This window comes from Strongylocentrotus purpuratus, unplaced genomic scaffold, assembly GCF_000002235.5.
Source record: "Strongylocentrotus purpuratus isolate Spur 01 unplaced genomic scaffold, Spur_5.0 spur5_scaffold_6, whole genome shotgun sequence".
Lineage (NCBI taxonomy): Eukaryota > Metazoa > Echinodermata > Echinoidea > Camarodonta > Strongylocentrotidae > Strongylocentrotus > Strongylocentrotus purpuratus.
This window is the reverse complement of record NW_022145612.1, coordinates 13,647,334-13,663,014: the sequence shown is the minus strand read 5'-3', so window position 1 is coordinate 13,663,014 and position 15,681 is coordinate 13,647,334. Positions and strand designations below refer to the sequence as shown.

At 36.6% G+C, this 15,681-nt stretch overlaps 2 protein-coding genes across 2 annotated transcripts in view; both read right to left on the bottom strand.

Annotated features, from left to right (window-relative positions):
• Positions 1 to 2,374: 2,374 nt before the first annotated feature.
• On the bottom strand, positions 2,375 to 6,997 carry LOC105439903. Its single transcript, XM_011669450.2, has 4 exons — positions 5,709 to 6,997; positions 5,048 to 5,113; positions 4,353 to 4,445; positions 2,375 to 3,860 (listed from the first exon to the last, which is right to left on the bottom strand). Exons 1-4 carry the CDS (start codon positions 6,786 to 6,788, stop codon positions 3,759 to 3,761), a joined length of 1,341 nt encoding a protein of 446 aa, XP_011667752.2. The 5' UTR covers positions 6,789 to 6,997; the 3' UTR covers positions 2,375 to 3,758.
• A 1,318-nt stretch (positions 6,998 to 8,315) lies between these two features.
• shr2 (orphan steroid hormone receptor 2) overlaps positions 8,316 to 15,681 on the bottom strand; it is a gene marked incomplete at its 3' end in the record, with an annotated part of 32,790 nt that continues 25,424 nt past the window's right edge. The window contains 4 exon segments of the mRNA NM_001123496.1: positions 8,316 to 11,089; positions 12,235 to 13,761; positions 14,389 to 14,526; positions 15,121 to 15,260. Coding sequence (NP_001116968.1) covers positions 13,460 to 13,761; positions 14,389 to 14,526; positions 15,121 to 15,260 — 580 coding nt within the window.

Sequence of the window (15,681 nt, the reverse complement as noted above, 5' to 3'; positions counted from 1 at the left end):
GGTTTCAACATTGCCAATATGAAACAAAAACAATTTTTGTAAAATAAATATATATATATTTAAAATAATAAAGTGATAAATAATAATATTTATTAAAAATAAATTATTATTTTATTTATGTATTTGATTCAAATTAATTTCAAAATTACTTTTTTAACGTAAAAATCAGAGAATAATTAAATTGGCAACGACTTTTCCGGGGAATTCCCTGAATTATTTCGCACGAAATTATTTCGCAATGGCATCCAATGCAAACTTTGTCCAAAAGACTCCAATGCAACGTAAATCGGAGGGACTCGATGACAAAGTATCTACCGTAATCAGTGGCGTACTAACTGGGGAGGGGGGGGGGGGGGGGGGAGGGGGTGGGTGGGGGTGGGCGGGGGCAGGAAAAAAAATCCGGATCATCACCAGATGGCAGATATGGCAGGGGGGGGGTACGGATATTGATAACGGTCAAGATACGGGCCTATATGGCGTACTGTTTTTGTTATTATGTTAATTAATTATAAAGCTAGAGTGGCCTACTTTGCATCTACCCACTATAACAAATTACTTGATTGCTTACATTAATTTCTTCACACTTTGAGCAAAGATATGATAATTTAATATCTCACCGAGTATCCAGGGGCGGTGGCGCGTCTTACAAAGTGGGGGGTGGGGGGGGGGGGGGGGGGCAACAAAAAGACAAAAAGGGGCACTACAAAGGGAAACCTCAAAGTGAAGACATGCTATTTTTAGACATTGGTATATAGGCCTACCCCTTCATTGTGAGTTCATTATCAGGGAAGATTTCAATGTTTGTTTCTCTCTTTACATAATGGTCCAAGATACTTAAGCATCATATTTTGCAGTTGGGTGTGATGATCTGATTATTTGCGAGTGAGCTAATAATAGGAATAATAATTTAAAGGTACTATGTCCCATTTGCAGGCCCAAAAAGTGAAAAGGTTAAATTCCAATGGAATTTGAAAGATAATACTAATTTAGAACTTCCCTAAACAAAAAAGGGGGGAGGGGGTGGAAATGTCTTTAAGTGGGAAATAACGACTATTAGTTGCTGAATCGACTTATAGAAGCTATAGAGCCAGTAAGTAGTAGTCTGATTTTCAGACCATTGTACCGAATGGTCGTACGCTTTATGCTGCACAAAGATTCAATCAGTTTAATTTTGGCCATTACAAGAAGTGGGTTATTGATGTAGACAAATGCTCATGTATGCCTACCCTTTACAGCTCATTTTATGTATGTTATTGCCAAGAAGAAAAATAGGCAGTCAGTCACTTAATAGTGTCTAGCAAGTAAACGGGTTCCCTTGCATAATTTGAATATTAGGAGTTTAGGACACTGATAACGTTTAAATTTCACAGATAGGACACACATGACATATTCATAATTCCCTGAAAATTCTACAGAATTTGATGTTGGCCGCAAAAGGGACATAGTATCTTTAATATCAACTTTAAATGTGAGAAAGAGCGAGTAGCGAGCGAGCTTTTGCAGAAATCAATGGAAAAATACTTTTAATTGCTTTAAATTATGAGCACATTTTATGGTAAGAGGAAATTAAAAAACTGAGTATCATTATTATTATTATATCCAAAGGGGCAATGACACTTATTAGAAAAGAACACGTGTCAAAGCGATAAAAAGGGGAATTGTCAGAAGGAAAAAGGGCACCTTTTAGAATGAAAAGGGGGCACGTGTCGAAATAAAAAGGGGCACTTTTCAGAGATAAAAAGGGCAATTATCTGAAGAGGAAGGGGCACTTATAGCAAAAGAAAAGGGCACTTGCTAAGTAAAATGGGCACCTATCAGATTTGAATAGGGGAACTTATCAGAGTTGGTAAAAGGCACTGGCACCTATTTCAACTACAAAAAGGGCACTTATCTGAATTAAAAGTAAGAGCACATATATTTTTTTTCATCCTGGAAATTGGAAAATTATGCCGAACGATATTTCGTTCAGTAGGGAGGGGGGGGGGGGGGGGGGTAAAGGTCACTTTTTTGTTGCTGTTTGAGGGTTTTTTTTTCCTCCAAAACCCAGACATACAAATTTGAGGGGGGAATTAAACCCCAAACCCCCCCCCCAAAAAAAAAAAAAAAAAAACAAAAACAAAACAAACAAACATCATACAATACAACCAGTACACGAATTCCTATGTTTCCTCATGAAACCACCATGTTGTCTCCTTCTCTCTCTCTCTCCCTCTCCCTCCGCTCTCTCTCTCTCTCTCTCTCTCTCTCTCTCTCTCTCTCTCCTTTCTCCTCCACCGCGTTCCCTTCTTTCCTTCGATCTATACGATCCATATGCCCTCTCACTCTCCATGCTCTCTCCTCTCCCATAGTTTCTCTTTCTCACTCGGTTCCTCTCATTGCTATTCATTTTAAAAGCACCTTTGAAATTATATAAACAAAATCGACTTTAAAAGCTCATAAGACTTTCAATCACAACAATTTTATTCGCAACTACAAATCTGTGTGAACCCCATTCAGAGATTAAATCATTTTTAAACTGTGGGTGATTTAATGATAAGGTTAATTAAATTAGTTTATTTGTATAAATGCAATTTTTTTTTTAAAGGAAACAGAATGGCGAAAGCTTGAAGTTAATCGGATGAAAGATGAGAATGTTGTGAATGTGTGAAAATCGTCAATTTGGTCAGTGGATTGTGCATGACGTATACATGTAGTAACGGATAACTTTCCCGTTTGTCATGTACAAAAATGACATTAAATACCAATTTCTCATAAGCGTCTGCCCGTTGGGGGTACTACCCAAAATATAGTATGGAAAGCTTATTGTTTTAGAGCCTCTAAAAGTAAAAGACACTCCGGCCAGAATCATACTTTTTAGTAATTGTGTTGCTATGGAACAATGAGAGTTGTCCGCCACTACACCATAGTAACTTACCGAGTCGGCCAATTTGAACCCCCTTACGTACAGTGATTACAACTATTAAAACAACACAACTTTCTTATTGTTTTGTCCGATTATTTTCAAACTTTAAGAAATCTGCTTCTCAAATTGTTTTGCTCTTTTGTAGTAAATGCGCGAGCTATGAGCCCTATGAGCACAAATGTTAATGAATAAATTCACAGCAATTCACAGCAATAGGCGAAAACACGTATGGCCAACATTAAAAAATAACCCAAAATAAATAAAAAAAAAATTAAAAAGAGAATGGGGAGGGGGAGTAAAAAGAAGCGTTAGTCAAAATACTCTTTTCATCCGTAAATGAAATGGACTGCATGGTTTCGATAATAATATGAGTGTGTATAATTGTATTTACATCAATATAGACAATTTATAAAACATCTGGTACAACATAATGACAATTCAATCAAACTTCAAACATTATACAGGTATAGACATTTATAAAAAGTTTATAGAAAATATTGGCAATAAAATATATGTAACAAAACTAAACACAGTACAAATTCAGTATTTGTATATGTTTTGAGGTAATTCATTTACTTAACGCAACTAAAATTTCTTTATTTACTTATTTTAACATTGAATTCCGAATTCATTTTTGTTGTTTGTTTCTGATTTTCGTTCTAAGATATTGCTGCTTCGGAAAAGAAAGCATATTGGATTTAATGCTGCCAAATAAACTGTTACCATACGAGCTATAATTATATAGCTCAAGCATAATCATAATGTAGCTATACCAGCCTAGGATATATTACCGCAAAGTGTTAGTAATTGATCGATTTCTAGAAGCAATTAAGTGATAATTTTGTTTGGAAAATGTTTATGAAATCACATCTGATGTCACGTTGGTGCATGACGTATGAGATGTATCCGGCCCCAGATCGACGAGAAGAGTGAAGTAGGTCAACACGAAACCAGCAATCTGAAAAAAATATTGAACAACAAAACAAATATAACAGCAAGAACTTGATATTTGAACGCTATGACTTACACATGTACATTTATTTTTCTTTTCAAAGGAATACCTTGCTTGGAGGTGCAACAATGAAAGTGAAATTTATTAGTGAAAGTCGCGGTAATGTATATTCAGGAAGGTGTTTATTACAAGTCTTACCGTTGCCCGAGCTTATGGAAGACCACAGTCAAGTAACACAATTTTAAATTATCACATTTCGTGGTTAACAGAATCATTCCTTTATTCATTCAATTGTTTATTTGTTCATTTAGCTTTGTTATCTAATTCATTAATCTATAGGAGGACAGGATATGACATTAGACTTTGACAAAGTTGGAACATTAAAGAACAATCAATCCCTTGGAATTCCCTATAAAGAACTCTGGCGAACTTTTTGAAACGGCTAGGAATTAATGTTCTGAAGAATGAAGATACCACTCTCTTCTGCATCAGGCTTACCGTTAGAATGACATTTCTGGTAATAGTAAAGAATCCTATGCAAGATAGTCCAATGCTCGGTCCGCTTAGGCGAGAAACCAGTAACAGGTGAACCTGTACAACATGATCATGTTGATATGAAATAGACGTTATAGTTGTTACGTAACACCGGGAATGTGATACAAAAGAAGGAGTTTTGTGTTAAGAATCATTTTGAAACAATATATCTGAAAGTATCATTTTAAAGCAGGGGCGTTGATCTGGAAAGGAGGGCCGGGGGGGGGGGGCATAACCTAAATTCTGCAGTTCTCTTATTAACAAAAAAAAAACTATGATTGGAAGATTCTTTTCATTGATAATGACTTAAAACTATACGACTTAACTGCAGATAGATGCAGTTCTCTAAAGAAAATGCCACAAAATTTAGAATATCTCAAGAATAATATCATACTGCCACCTTAAAACAACCGATGAAACGGGTTGGTTAAATCTTACCCACTGACTGTATAGTCGCCCATGATAAATTGTATATATTCTTTTAAGAATGTCTCAGAACAAAGTTTGAATATTAAATTTAATTGCAATATCTCAGTAAATGATAACACGGGATAGAGTGCTGTTTTTAACCAACAAATTTAATTTATTTCTATAAAAAAAACATGTTTACGTCAATGTTTTGCTTTCCTCTGATAATGTTCAACTGTAGGCTTACTTACGTGGGAAGTTTTGATGTCACTAGAGTCCACATGAAGTTCAAAGACATGTCGTCGCAAAGAATGTGCCTGCATGGATAAAATCGATATATATGACGGTATTATTAGCATATTCATAACTTAACATAAAACATCTTATGATTCTCAAGTACACTAGTTTGACATTTTTGAAGAAAAAAAGATTTGAGTTAGTTTTATGGAGTTTATTAAACCAAAAGATTTTTTGATCAACTTGGTAGAATTTTTATTTAGCGAAGACCGTTAACTGATACCTTAACATATAATAATAAAAAAAAAACAACTAAGGGTCCTAAAAAGAAGTCCGGATAATCATTTGTTTATGTACATGTATGTACAAGGACAAGATTATGACTAATGGTAAAAATTAGGAATGACTTGATCTGCTAGATTAGAAAAGTTTCTACAAAGGTTTTTTTCTGTCAAAGTGAACTTTTTCTGAATGTTTTCCTTTAAACATGATATTTAAGCGTCCTATTATCTTGCCATGTCATGATCTATTTTTGCGAGGACAATTTTTGAGAAGGATTTAAAAATGCTGACTCTTATATAAGGCATTGTTATCTTAAATTTGCATTAAGTTTGCATTTTAAGACGGATTTGAAATCACATATGGACGGAAAATTTAGCAATATATATATCTTACCTTCTCATTCAGCAAGGAGCAAAATATGGAGAGGAGCAAAATATTGAGCAAATTAGAGATACCCCAGTAACAACTTGCAGCAATTTCAAACGCGTTGGCACTGTTGCTATTGAGGTAAAGATCATACATGAGTAAGATGAGAAGAGGGATATTGGTTGCAAAGGCAATGGCAACCACTGTGGAAAAAATGTAATCGCAATGTGATGTCAGAAGGCATAAGATGTTATGCTGGCGACGAGTTGCTTCCAAGACCTCAGCCTTAGCCAAGGTTCCTAGTGGATTTTCTTTCTCGAAGGACTTGGTGAGTGCGTCGAATCTCTCCGAGAGGACATAGCAAATCAGACAAAGGTAGACAATGGGGAACTTGTGGCACGCGAGGGCGAAAAAATGGATGATTTGCAGGAATGCACATGCTATGTCGTTTGTCCAAGGCCAACACATTAGACGGAAGCCTAATTTACCTTTGAAACCAAATGTGAAATACAGGGAGACTGGGTATGACCCAAGGACGAACGACCACCCTCCCAGAGCGGCCAAGATTCCAACTTTCTGGAACCTTTTCCTTTGCAAAGTGCACCCTGGTGTGTTAGCTTGCTTTTGGTTGCAGTCCAATCGGTGCTTTTCGACGGAAGAGTTTTGCCAGTAGCGGTAGAATCGCCGCATCTTACAGCTTCTGTAGCATGCCAGGAAGAGGACAGTGTTGGTTGCTGCAGTTTGAAAGAACCAGCATAGGTAGGACGCATACTCCAAAGTTATCATCGGGGCAATGACGACGAGAAAACGAATGAAATCAAACCACAAGACAAGAGTGATGAAGCTGTGATAGAAGACGGCAAGTCTGTTCATGATGTTCCATGTGCCGGATGCTGGACTCGTTTGTACCGGCTCAGCGTTATTCACTTGATCACAGACTTCAGTTGGTGACCGGTCATGCCACAGACCCAACAGCTTCATGCTAAGGGTGACAGGTCTGCTCACCTCGGAGAACATCATGAGGTCTTCGCGCGGTCCCCTGCAAGCATTTTCGTCTGAATCATCGATGGGCTGCTTAAGCCAGGAAGGTGATGATGACACCTCCATGGTAAAAGAAGAGAAGAAATCACACACAAAAATTTAACAGAAATATATTATATTTCACAACTACGGTGGCTGCCGGTGTGTATTTAGCTTAAGGTAATCAAAATAGAGCCAGGGGTTTCTTCATCAGCCTGCATGCATCTATCGAAATTTCCTTGCACCGAAGAAAGAGTAACCCACTGTCAACAATATTTCTTTGACCATTAATTAAATAAAAGCGTCGCTCGATTTGATAAAAAAGGTTTCAAAGGACTGCAAATCTTGTATTGTTATCATTGCCATTTAACCAATGACCAATCGATCCTGATAGTTAGTGTAGAACTCATTTTGGTATATTATCGACTGACCCATTTGACATGCAAGGATAGATAAGATGAATACAGCAGAATCACAACTGATCCGAAGATAAGTGATCTATTCATCAATATCATGTGATTTATGGGGGGGGGGGGGTGCAATCAATGCAATCAATGGAGAAAATCAATGCTGCTCAAAGCAAGCCTTTGGGGTGAACTTTAAAACGAAATTCAATCCCCTTCTGTGATGCATGCTGGTCTTTGACCCATATTCGCTTGTTAGATTGAAGCATAACGGATCTATTCTCTTCCTGATCAATGCGTGACAAACAAAAAGGGTTAATATTATTTTGTGTCCGTGATTGTGTTGTGGCTATACCCGATTTTGATTTGATGATTTACATAAGCTATCTAGTGGGGGTAATGGGAATATTGAAAGAGAAATGTTTGGTGTACAGAGATGTGGTCTCTATGGCAACAAAACAGTGGGAAACAAATCAGGTCAAGGCACTCTGAAGTTAAATTGGCAATATAAGCTAAGTTAAAGATGAAGTTGAGTTCTGGTCATGCGATTGCATTGTGAAAGAAACGGTGTGAAATCGACCAGAAAAGGTTGATCATCTAGCATATAAGAATGTGTGTGTATTGCAAGGTTCTGGAATCATCAAAATGATAAGAAATTTGGCCAAGTCTTAGTAAAGTTACAAACACTGTACATAGAAAGATGTATATGGGACTACACGAACACGTGGCGTAAAAAACCTACCCCCGAGTTTTACGAGTTACATGACATATTTAGAATATAAAGACATTTGAAGAGCCATGCTTTTCAGGGAACATGTCTTATCTGATGTTCTTCCACACTTGCATAATAAGAAAGATAACGCTCACAAATTATTTTTTCACCTCTTCCCAGAACTCAACATTCTCTTTAAATGACCAAATGGTAATTTACTAATGATGTGGTTACTATGAAGTGGTTGCAAATAATTAAATCAATTAAAGGCAGTTTAATTACCTCAATTGTACATTGAATCACCTTACAGAGAAAATGAATGGATCATCAAAAGGGTCAATGAATTGTTGGCATTCTCAATAGTCAATACCTATGTTTGGCAATTTACAAGAAAGGTTCACATTTTCTTTGCCATTCTCAGATAAACATGCCAATGAAAGAGAAACACCTGTTGTGTGTAACATAAAGAAGCTCAAACATGTTTTGACTTTTATCAAGCATTTATTCCACTGACAAGATTGCATGATCAATTCATAGAATATATTCACAGCATTCATAATCAATTTGTTTGTGTGTGTGAAGACAATATTTACATACACAAAAACCAAATATAAACAACCTGTCAAGCACAAGTTAACATAGAATAGTAAGAAGTTAACATATTCACAAACAGCAAGTCTTACACCTGATTAAAAATTATTCTTAAAAAAGAAAAAAGAAAAAAGAAAACCATTTGAGCTGTTATTGAGAGAGCAATGTACATGCTTGCTACATATCCTACACATCAATAAGAGAAAATAAATATTTAGGAGACTTAAAAAATCATCATAAAAAATTCAACGCCAGATCAATTTCTTTTTCAATTTCAAAAATTTGTCCCAACAGTCATTTCAGCTGCACAGATATCTCACCAATTTTGTTTCACTTATATTATACATATTTTATGTGCATGTCAAAATGTAACTCAAAAAGATGTAAGGAACAAAATTCAACAAGTTAAAAAACGTTTTTTTCCCTTTGTATTTTAGCAAGTACTCTTAAACTGATGTGATTACACAGGGGTTTAGATATAAACTGTTAGGATCTATGTGCATGGTGCCCCCTTTAAAAGTTCAACATTTTCGGAGTACACAGTTACAATTGGGGGCCCCTCATGCAATGGGCTCCTGTTGGTGTCGAACAAAAATATCAGGGATATAGTTCCCTGAAATGCAGAGTTCATTTTTGAATTCTGCAAAGGATTAACACCGCTTCACTGTAGGTGCATTTTATATATTTCATTTGGTCTCTACCAAAGTCATATTGCATATAATTATCATGAGCCGTAATCACACGAACATAACAGACTTATGTTCATCCCAAAATTTCTTAACTGTTAATATATGAAATAACCTTGTTGGCATCTACTGTAAGTCCTTTAAATCTTATAACACAGGGCTTACTAAATACGTGCAAAACTTTTGTTGCGCGCAGTTACCATTCATTTACATGTGAACAAAGTCAACAAACAGCCATATTTTTTTTCTGGGGGTTTACGGCATCATATCTGAACGAGCCTTTAACAGGGTAAATGGCAAGCCTCCCAATACTCTTCAACAAACTTTTCAAAAAGTAACAGCAGAAACTTCTTTTAATAGGCTGATTTGCATAACAGGGCTCTTGTGAGGCATAAACATACATTACATGTACCATCAGAATGGTAAATATTGAATATCCTTCATAAATGCCAGTAGATTTCCCCCCTAGGTCGGCAAATTAAAACACTGGCTCGAAAGTATGTACACATAAAACCACTCACTAGACTGTACTGTGATGAAAGATATGAAACTGTATAAAAGACCTACAAACACTGCTTTGTACAGCCCTCGAACCATAAACCGAGTTTTGACAATCTACATGCGTTCCCTGATTCTTTTAACTTAAAAACACAAGGGCTCCAAAACACAGTCATTTTTCATCACTATCAACCCAAGGCATCAATAGTATTGCTTTGCACATTCTCTGCACATGTATAGTATTATCACAATCCAAATTGAGTATGCTAGGATATCATATATATATCTTTTTAAATTTTGAAGGTAAGAATGTTTCTCATCAAGGTACCCTACAACATGAGAAGTATGCATTTATCCAGGGATGCCAGTTAGAATTGATCAGAGGGCCTGCAAATCACCTAGAATGAGCTATTTTGTGCACAAAAAAAGCCGTAACTATGGTCTGAAAATAACTCGCATGGGGCCTGAAAACTGACATCCCTGATTTATCATATTTTTGGCCTAGCTTACTGTTCAATACACATACCACCAAGTGTCAAACAAAGAACCCTTTCTTCTAACATTTGCTGAATATCTTGCAATAAATAATACACAGAGAAAGAGTCACTTAATGCGAAGCATTGCATTGATTAAGCTAGTGGTGCAAGGTATGATCCATTCTATATGGACTGCCCCTGGTACATAAAAGTGAAAGTGTTTAAAAAGACAAAAACTACATTTTAATTGCTGAAAATAAAATTGGATACCAGGAATCGACTAAAATCTCATATTACAAGGAATGTTAATACTTAATAAGCGATTTCATCATTCATAACTAATGTTTTCCATGCATTATAATATTGTAATGAAATAAATAATAAATTAAAATTCAAGCAATTTGGGCACAGAGACTATGGGCAATGGAGATATTAGTGCATTATGCTACTATACTATTTTGAAAATAAAAAGTAGATGTATATAAGTATGGAAAAAGAAACATGCAGTCTATCATTATGTCCAGCAATAGTACATGAAATATTTTCAAAAAGTATGATGAGTTTATCCATTTCCAAGTATGCAGCAAAAAGGGGCTGTCAAACATAAACAGTCACCTTGTAGACAAAATGTTACAGGTGCTAGGAAACATTTGTTCATATCAATTCATAACAATAAGGAGAACATCACTTATGCAGCTCAGGGCACATTATCACGATCCAACTCCAATACAAATTTGATGAAAGTGCCAAGAGGGGGCTAGTTATGAAATATCCAAGTCAACCAAGTGCCATATTTTTCTATTACAGTTCTAACAGGCCACGCTCATATGAGACATAATAAATTAAAACAATTAAAGAAATTGCAAAACATTTGAATCCCAGTCAGAGAGAAAGCATATACTGCTTCAGATTGGAACTGGTTGAAAGATTGTTCCTACTTTTGGACCTTTTCTACACCTGGAATGCAAAATGGCTGGTCACAATAAGATGATAATAAAGTTGGTCTAGATGTAGAAAAAAACTAGATGGAATTCGACTGCGCGCAGTCGAAAATGATGCCTCCGTCATAGAGCAATTTTTCAAACCAAAACAGAAGAAATTTTTCAAATTCAAGTTCAATTGTAATCCATTAACAGGTTCTCAGAATATCGTGATTACAAACAATTTCTCATATACATATATGACCCTTTGAACTTTGACCTCATGATCCTAATATCTACTCAGCTCATTGGCTCTGCAAGATATCCAGAGTTAAATAGTAATCCATCTGTCAGTTCTAATGAGAATGCGTTCACAAGCTATTTTCGCATACATAATGAGCCCATGACCTTGGACCTTATGAACCAAGAATCTACACAGTTCATTGGCTCTGCAAGATACATAAATGATCTAAGTTTGGCAGGAATCCATCAATCTGTTCTAATGATAACGCGATCACAAGCTGTTTTTGCATACATAATGGACGCTGTGACCTTTGACCTTTGACCTCGTTACCCAAAATCTAATAAGTTCATCGGCTCTGCAAGTAACATACATGACCTAAGTTTGGCAGGAATCCATCAATCGGTTCTTGAGATAACGCGATCACAAGCTGTTTTTGCATACATAATGAGCCCTGTGACCTTTGACCTCGTGACCCCAAAATCTAATCAGTTCATTGGCTCTGCAAGATACATACATGACCAAAGTTTGGCAGGAATCCATCTATCGGTTCTTCAGATAACGCGATCACGAGCCGTTTTGCATACATAATGAGCCCTGTGACCTTTGACCTTTGACCTCGTGACCCCAAAATCTAATCAGTTCATCGACTCTACAAGATACATACATGACCAAAGTTTGGCAGGAATCTATCAATCGGTTCTTCAGATAACGCGATCACGAGCTGTTTTTGCATACATAATGAGCCCTGTGACCTTTGACCTTTGACCTCGTGACCCCAAAATCTAATCAGTTCATCGACTTTGCTAAATACATATATGACCAAAGTTTGGTAGGAATCCATCGATCCGTTCTTCAGATAACGTGATCACGAGAACGGGACGTACGTACAGACGTACGTACAGACGTACGGACGGACGGACGGACGGACGGACGGACGGACGGACGGACGGACGGACAACCCGAAAACATAATGCCTCCGGCTACTTCGTAACGGAGGCATAAACACACTTATATACACCTTTTCTACATGGACCGGTTTTATTGTTATCGTCATTTGTGATAGATGACCAGCACTTTCAGATACCACGCTTTTCAGGTGCACATTCATACCACTGTTCCGAACCTTGATCAGGAAGATTTGGCCACTCCAATATTCAATATTGTATCATCAATACAATGACTTCGGATATTGTGACGGAAGTTGGATCGTACAGTGTGTGGCAGGATGTAGACTTATGTCAGAAAGAAGATTGTTTGATTAAAACACAGTGAGGTACTACATAGTAGCCCAGTCAATTCGAAGCCACATCATGTCCATACTAGAAGCAGGAGCATCAAACGCCAACACCACAAGGAGTGTGCAAGGGTTTTTATGTAATGAATGTGAGTGAGTAAACTATCAACAATCATTAGACAACCGACTCATTTATCCAACATTCTGTTCATAATATCACCTAGTGAACAAGACTACGTAAGGGTTATGACTAATCACGAATTTGAGTAAGTAAACAATTGTTAAACCACCGACTCATTTATCTAACATTCCGTTCATAACATCACCCAGTTAACCACAGTACCTTTTATAATATCACTCTCCGAACACATATAATGTAAATATTAACAATTTCAGTATTTCATTAATAATTTCTGAAGCCATGGACAAAATATTACACAGGTTTGAACTCTGAATTTGACTTAATTGCCTTTGGAAATTTTGATAATAATTTTAGCTTTTAATCAGAGATTCAGTATAGTCATAGACTAAGACGTGATGTGAGAGCCTCCAAGAGGTATCTAATTAACGGTAATAATCAATTACAATGAAAGTTAGAGAGAGAGAGAGAGAGAGGAAAAACAAATCATAATCAATGTATTCAAATATAATGTACATAATGCACTTCAATAGGTAAAGAACTACCCTTTCTCCATGAGACCACAAGTATATAAAAAGAAGAAAACAGAGAAAACATATATCACAATTACTGAACTTTAAAAAAGCTCTGTGCAGTGCCAGTCAAAGTTAATCTGGCATCTGTCTTGGTGTTCTTTTGATGATTTCAGGTTCCGCCAGCTCCTGATGCAGCGAGTGTTTGAATCTAAGGTATCTCCAAAGATACGTCTGCCAACTTGCATTCGAGGTTAATCTTGCTTCTTGCCAATTTGTTCAAGAACGAGTCCACATTTGGTCACCATTGGTCCTCCTTGTACGGTACCCTTGCATTGCTCTTCAACCAATTAACGACCCCGGGGATGCCGACATCGTTATCTGTGCGGAGTTATAGTCGGCCGTTTCCATCCGCAAAATATACGGGATGATGCTGTCTATCTGAACGTTACCAATCAAACCGGCAAAGAACAATTCCTCCATGATTGCAGGACTGAGAAGCCTTAATGTGGGCAAGCGAAGCAGCAACTTGGAGAAGCGATTGAGTTTAGAGGGGTAGGTCTGAGCCTCGTAGTCGTGAAGCTCTGATATGGCCATCTCTTGGAATTTCTCTATCTGTCGTACATTACTCAAACCAGGATGATCTGTAGCAAAAAAGAAGGTATCCATTAGATATGATATGAAGTCAAAGCATATCATACATCATACACATGAGCAATTATCTGTAATTTCAAAGGAAATAATTTATCAATTTTCAAAAGACTTCATGCACCAGAACAATCATATTCTGACCTTTATAATAGGAGCACTTGCCTTATTTTATTTTCACTTGCTTTTTAAGTTTTCTTTACATTGTATCACTGTCTAGCTCCTGAGAAATGCTAATCTGTATAGACTTGCAATACATTATGTAAGAGAATTGGTAATAATAATAATTATCCTTGCATGTATAGCGCCTAACGCTTACTTTATCAGAAGTCTCTAAAGTGCTCTACAATAATGCAGCATAATTACCCTGGCTTTAGCAGTGCAGCTGTTAATTGTGCCTGCTATGAACTTTCTTCAGTTGTAACAGGATTCCATTATTAAATATGATACCAAGTTATCATTTCACTACATTTAAACAAGTTTTAAAAAGTACAAAATATCAGCAAGTAATATATTTTCCCTCTAGTTACATCCTACTTATTCTTAAATCCTCAACACAAACTTTACACTTGTCAATCGGATATGATCCAATCGATCTTCAACAGAACCCAAATTCAAATTACCTGGACTGAAAAGTACAATGGTCTTGAGGTAAGCAAATTCTGTTTGATCCACATCTAACTTTGACGTCGTTGTTACAAACTCTTGCAGCTTCCAGATGTGTTCCATCACAGCCTTTACCCTATCTGCTGAAAGTTTATCTGCAACATTACAAGGAATAAAAGGGGTAAAATGACAAAAATGTCCTTCAACTTGAGGGAATTAGTGAGAGGTTAACTGCGAGTGCTTACTGACTTGTAGTGAAATGTATTGGCAAGAAAAGACACACTTGGGCCCTGTCTTGTAAAGAGTTGCGATTGATCCAAATTCTTTATAAATTGGTGACCTGGGATGCAGAATGCACAAGTATTTGTGATATCAGTGAATTATAAGTTTGTAATTTGACATATCTGGATGACATATTCATATTAAGTCTAATCATATCACAGATGAATTTTACCATCTCCACGTCCAAACGATATATTGTCAACAGCCCGCAAGTAGCCCATAACAGGTATGTATTGTCAAAGGCAGGCAGTGACGGTCTTCTTGCGGGCAGCCAACGATATGGTTCTTGGTGCCCTAAAATTATGACTGTAACAAAATTGTATAGCAATGTATTTAGCTACTTACAAATCGAACCTGAAATCACATCACTTTGTGAACACTAAATACATACACACATAGCACATATACAGTGAGTCTCCTTTTTTTTATACTAAAAAACCTCACATGAAATAAATGACATGTATTACCTTGTTGTAAACTTGTTTGTAAATGGTTGACAATTGCTGTGAGGATCGTTGACAGTGCCATTGCTTGGGCGCACTGGGCCAATCCTAATGTGAACAGCTCACTCCAACATTTCTGCACCATTGATGTGTGTGTATCAGCACTGTGAAGAGAAATACATAACATCAAATCAGTGCTATACTACACCATCACACTTTCTATAATGTACAAATAGCCAAATTATTTGTTTCCCCTCCTGCAAGGTAATAATCTGTAGATGCTTTAAATATTCAAACATAAACATAGTATCCATTGCAAAAGAAAATTTACTACATTTACTGAACTTCTCAGGGTTGGTAGCAAATATTATATAATTTGGGTTTATACCAGATTAATGTTGAATTTTTAGTGGTCCTGTGATAACTATCCAAAAGCAGACTATGCTATCAATCTAGTTTTCCTTATCTCTCCTAATCTAGTGTTCTATGACTTCTCTTTTATTCAGAAATAAATGAACTTCAATTAAATTTCATCCCGTTATCTTGGGTCTGGAATAAAACGATCAGCGAATGTTTGTGACCAAA

What these genes read in the sequence shown, in the direction of transcription:
- LOC105439903 (XM_011669450.2), bottom strand. Translation starts at nt 6,788, where the DNA reads ATGGAGGTGTCATCATCACCTTCCTGGCTTAAGCAGCCCATCGATGAT. An exon ending in GCTCCTTGCTGAATGAGAAG is followed by an intron (nt 5,114 to 5,708) that starts GTAAGATATATA and finishes TTATCCATGCAG; the next exon opens with GCACATTCTTTGCGACGACA. An exon ending in CCAGAAATGTCATTCTAACG is followed by an intron (nt 3,861 to 4,352) that starts GTAAGCCTGATG and finishes TATTTTTTTCAG; the next exon opens with ATTGCTGGTTTCGTGTTGAC.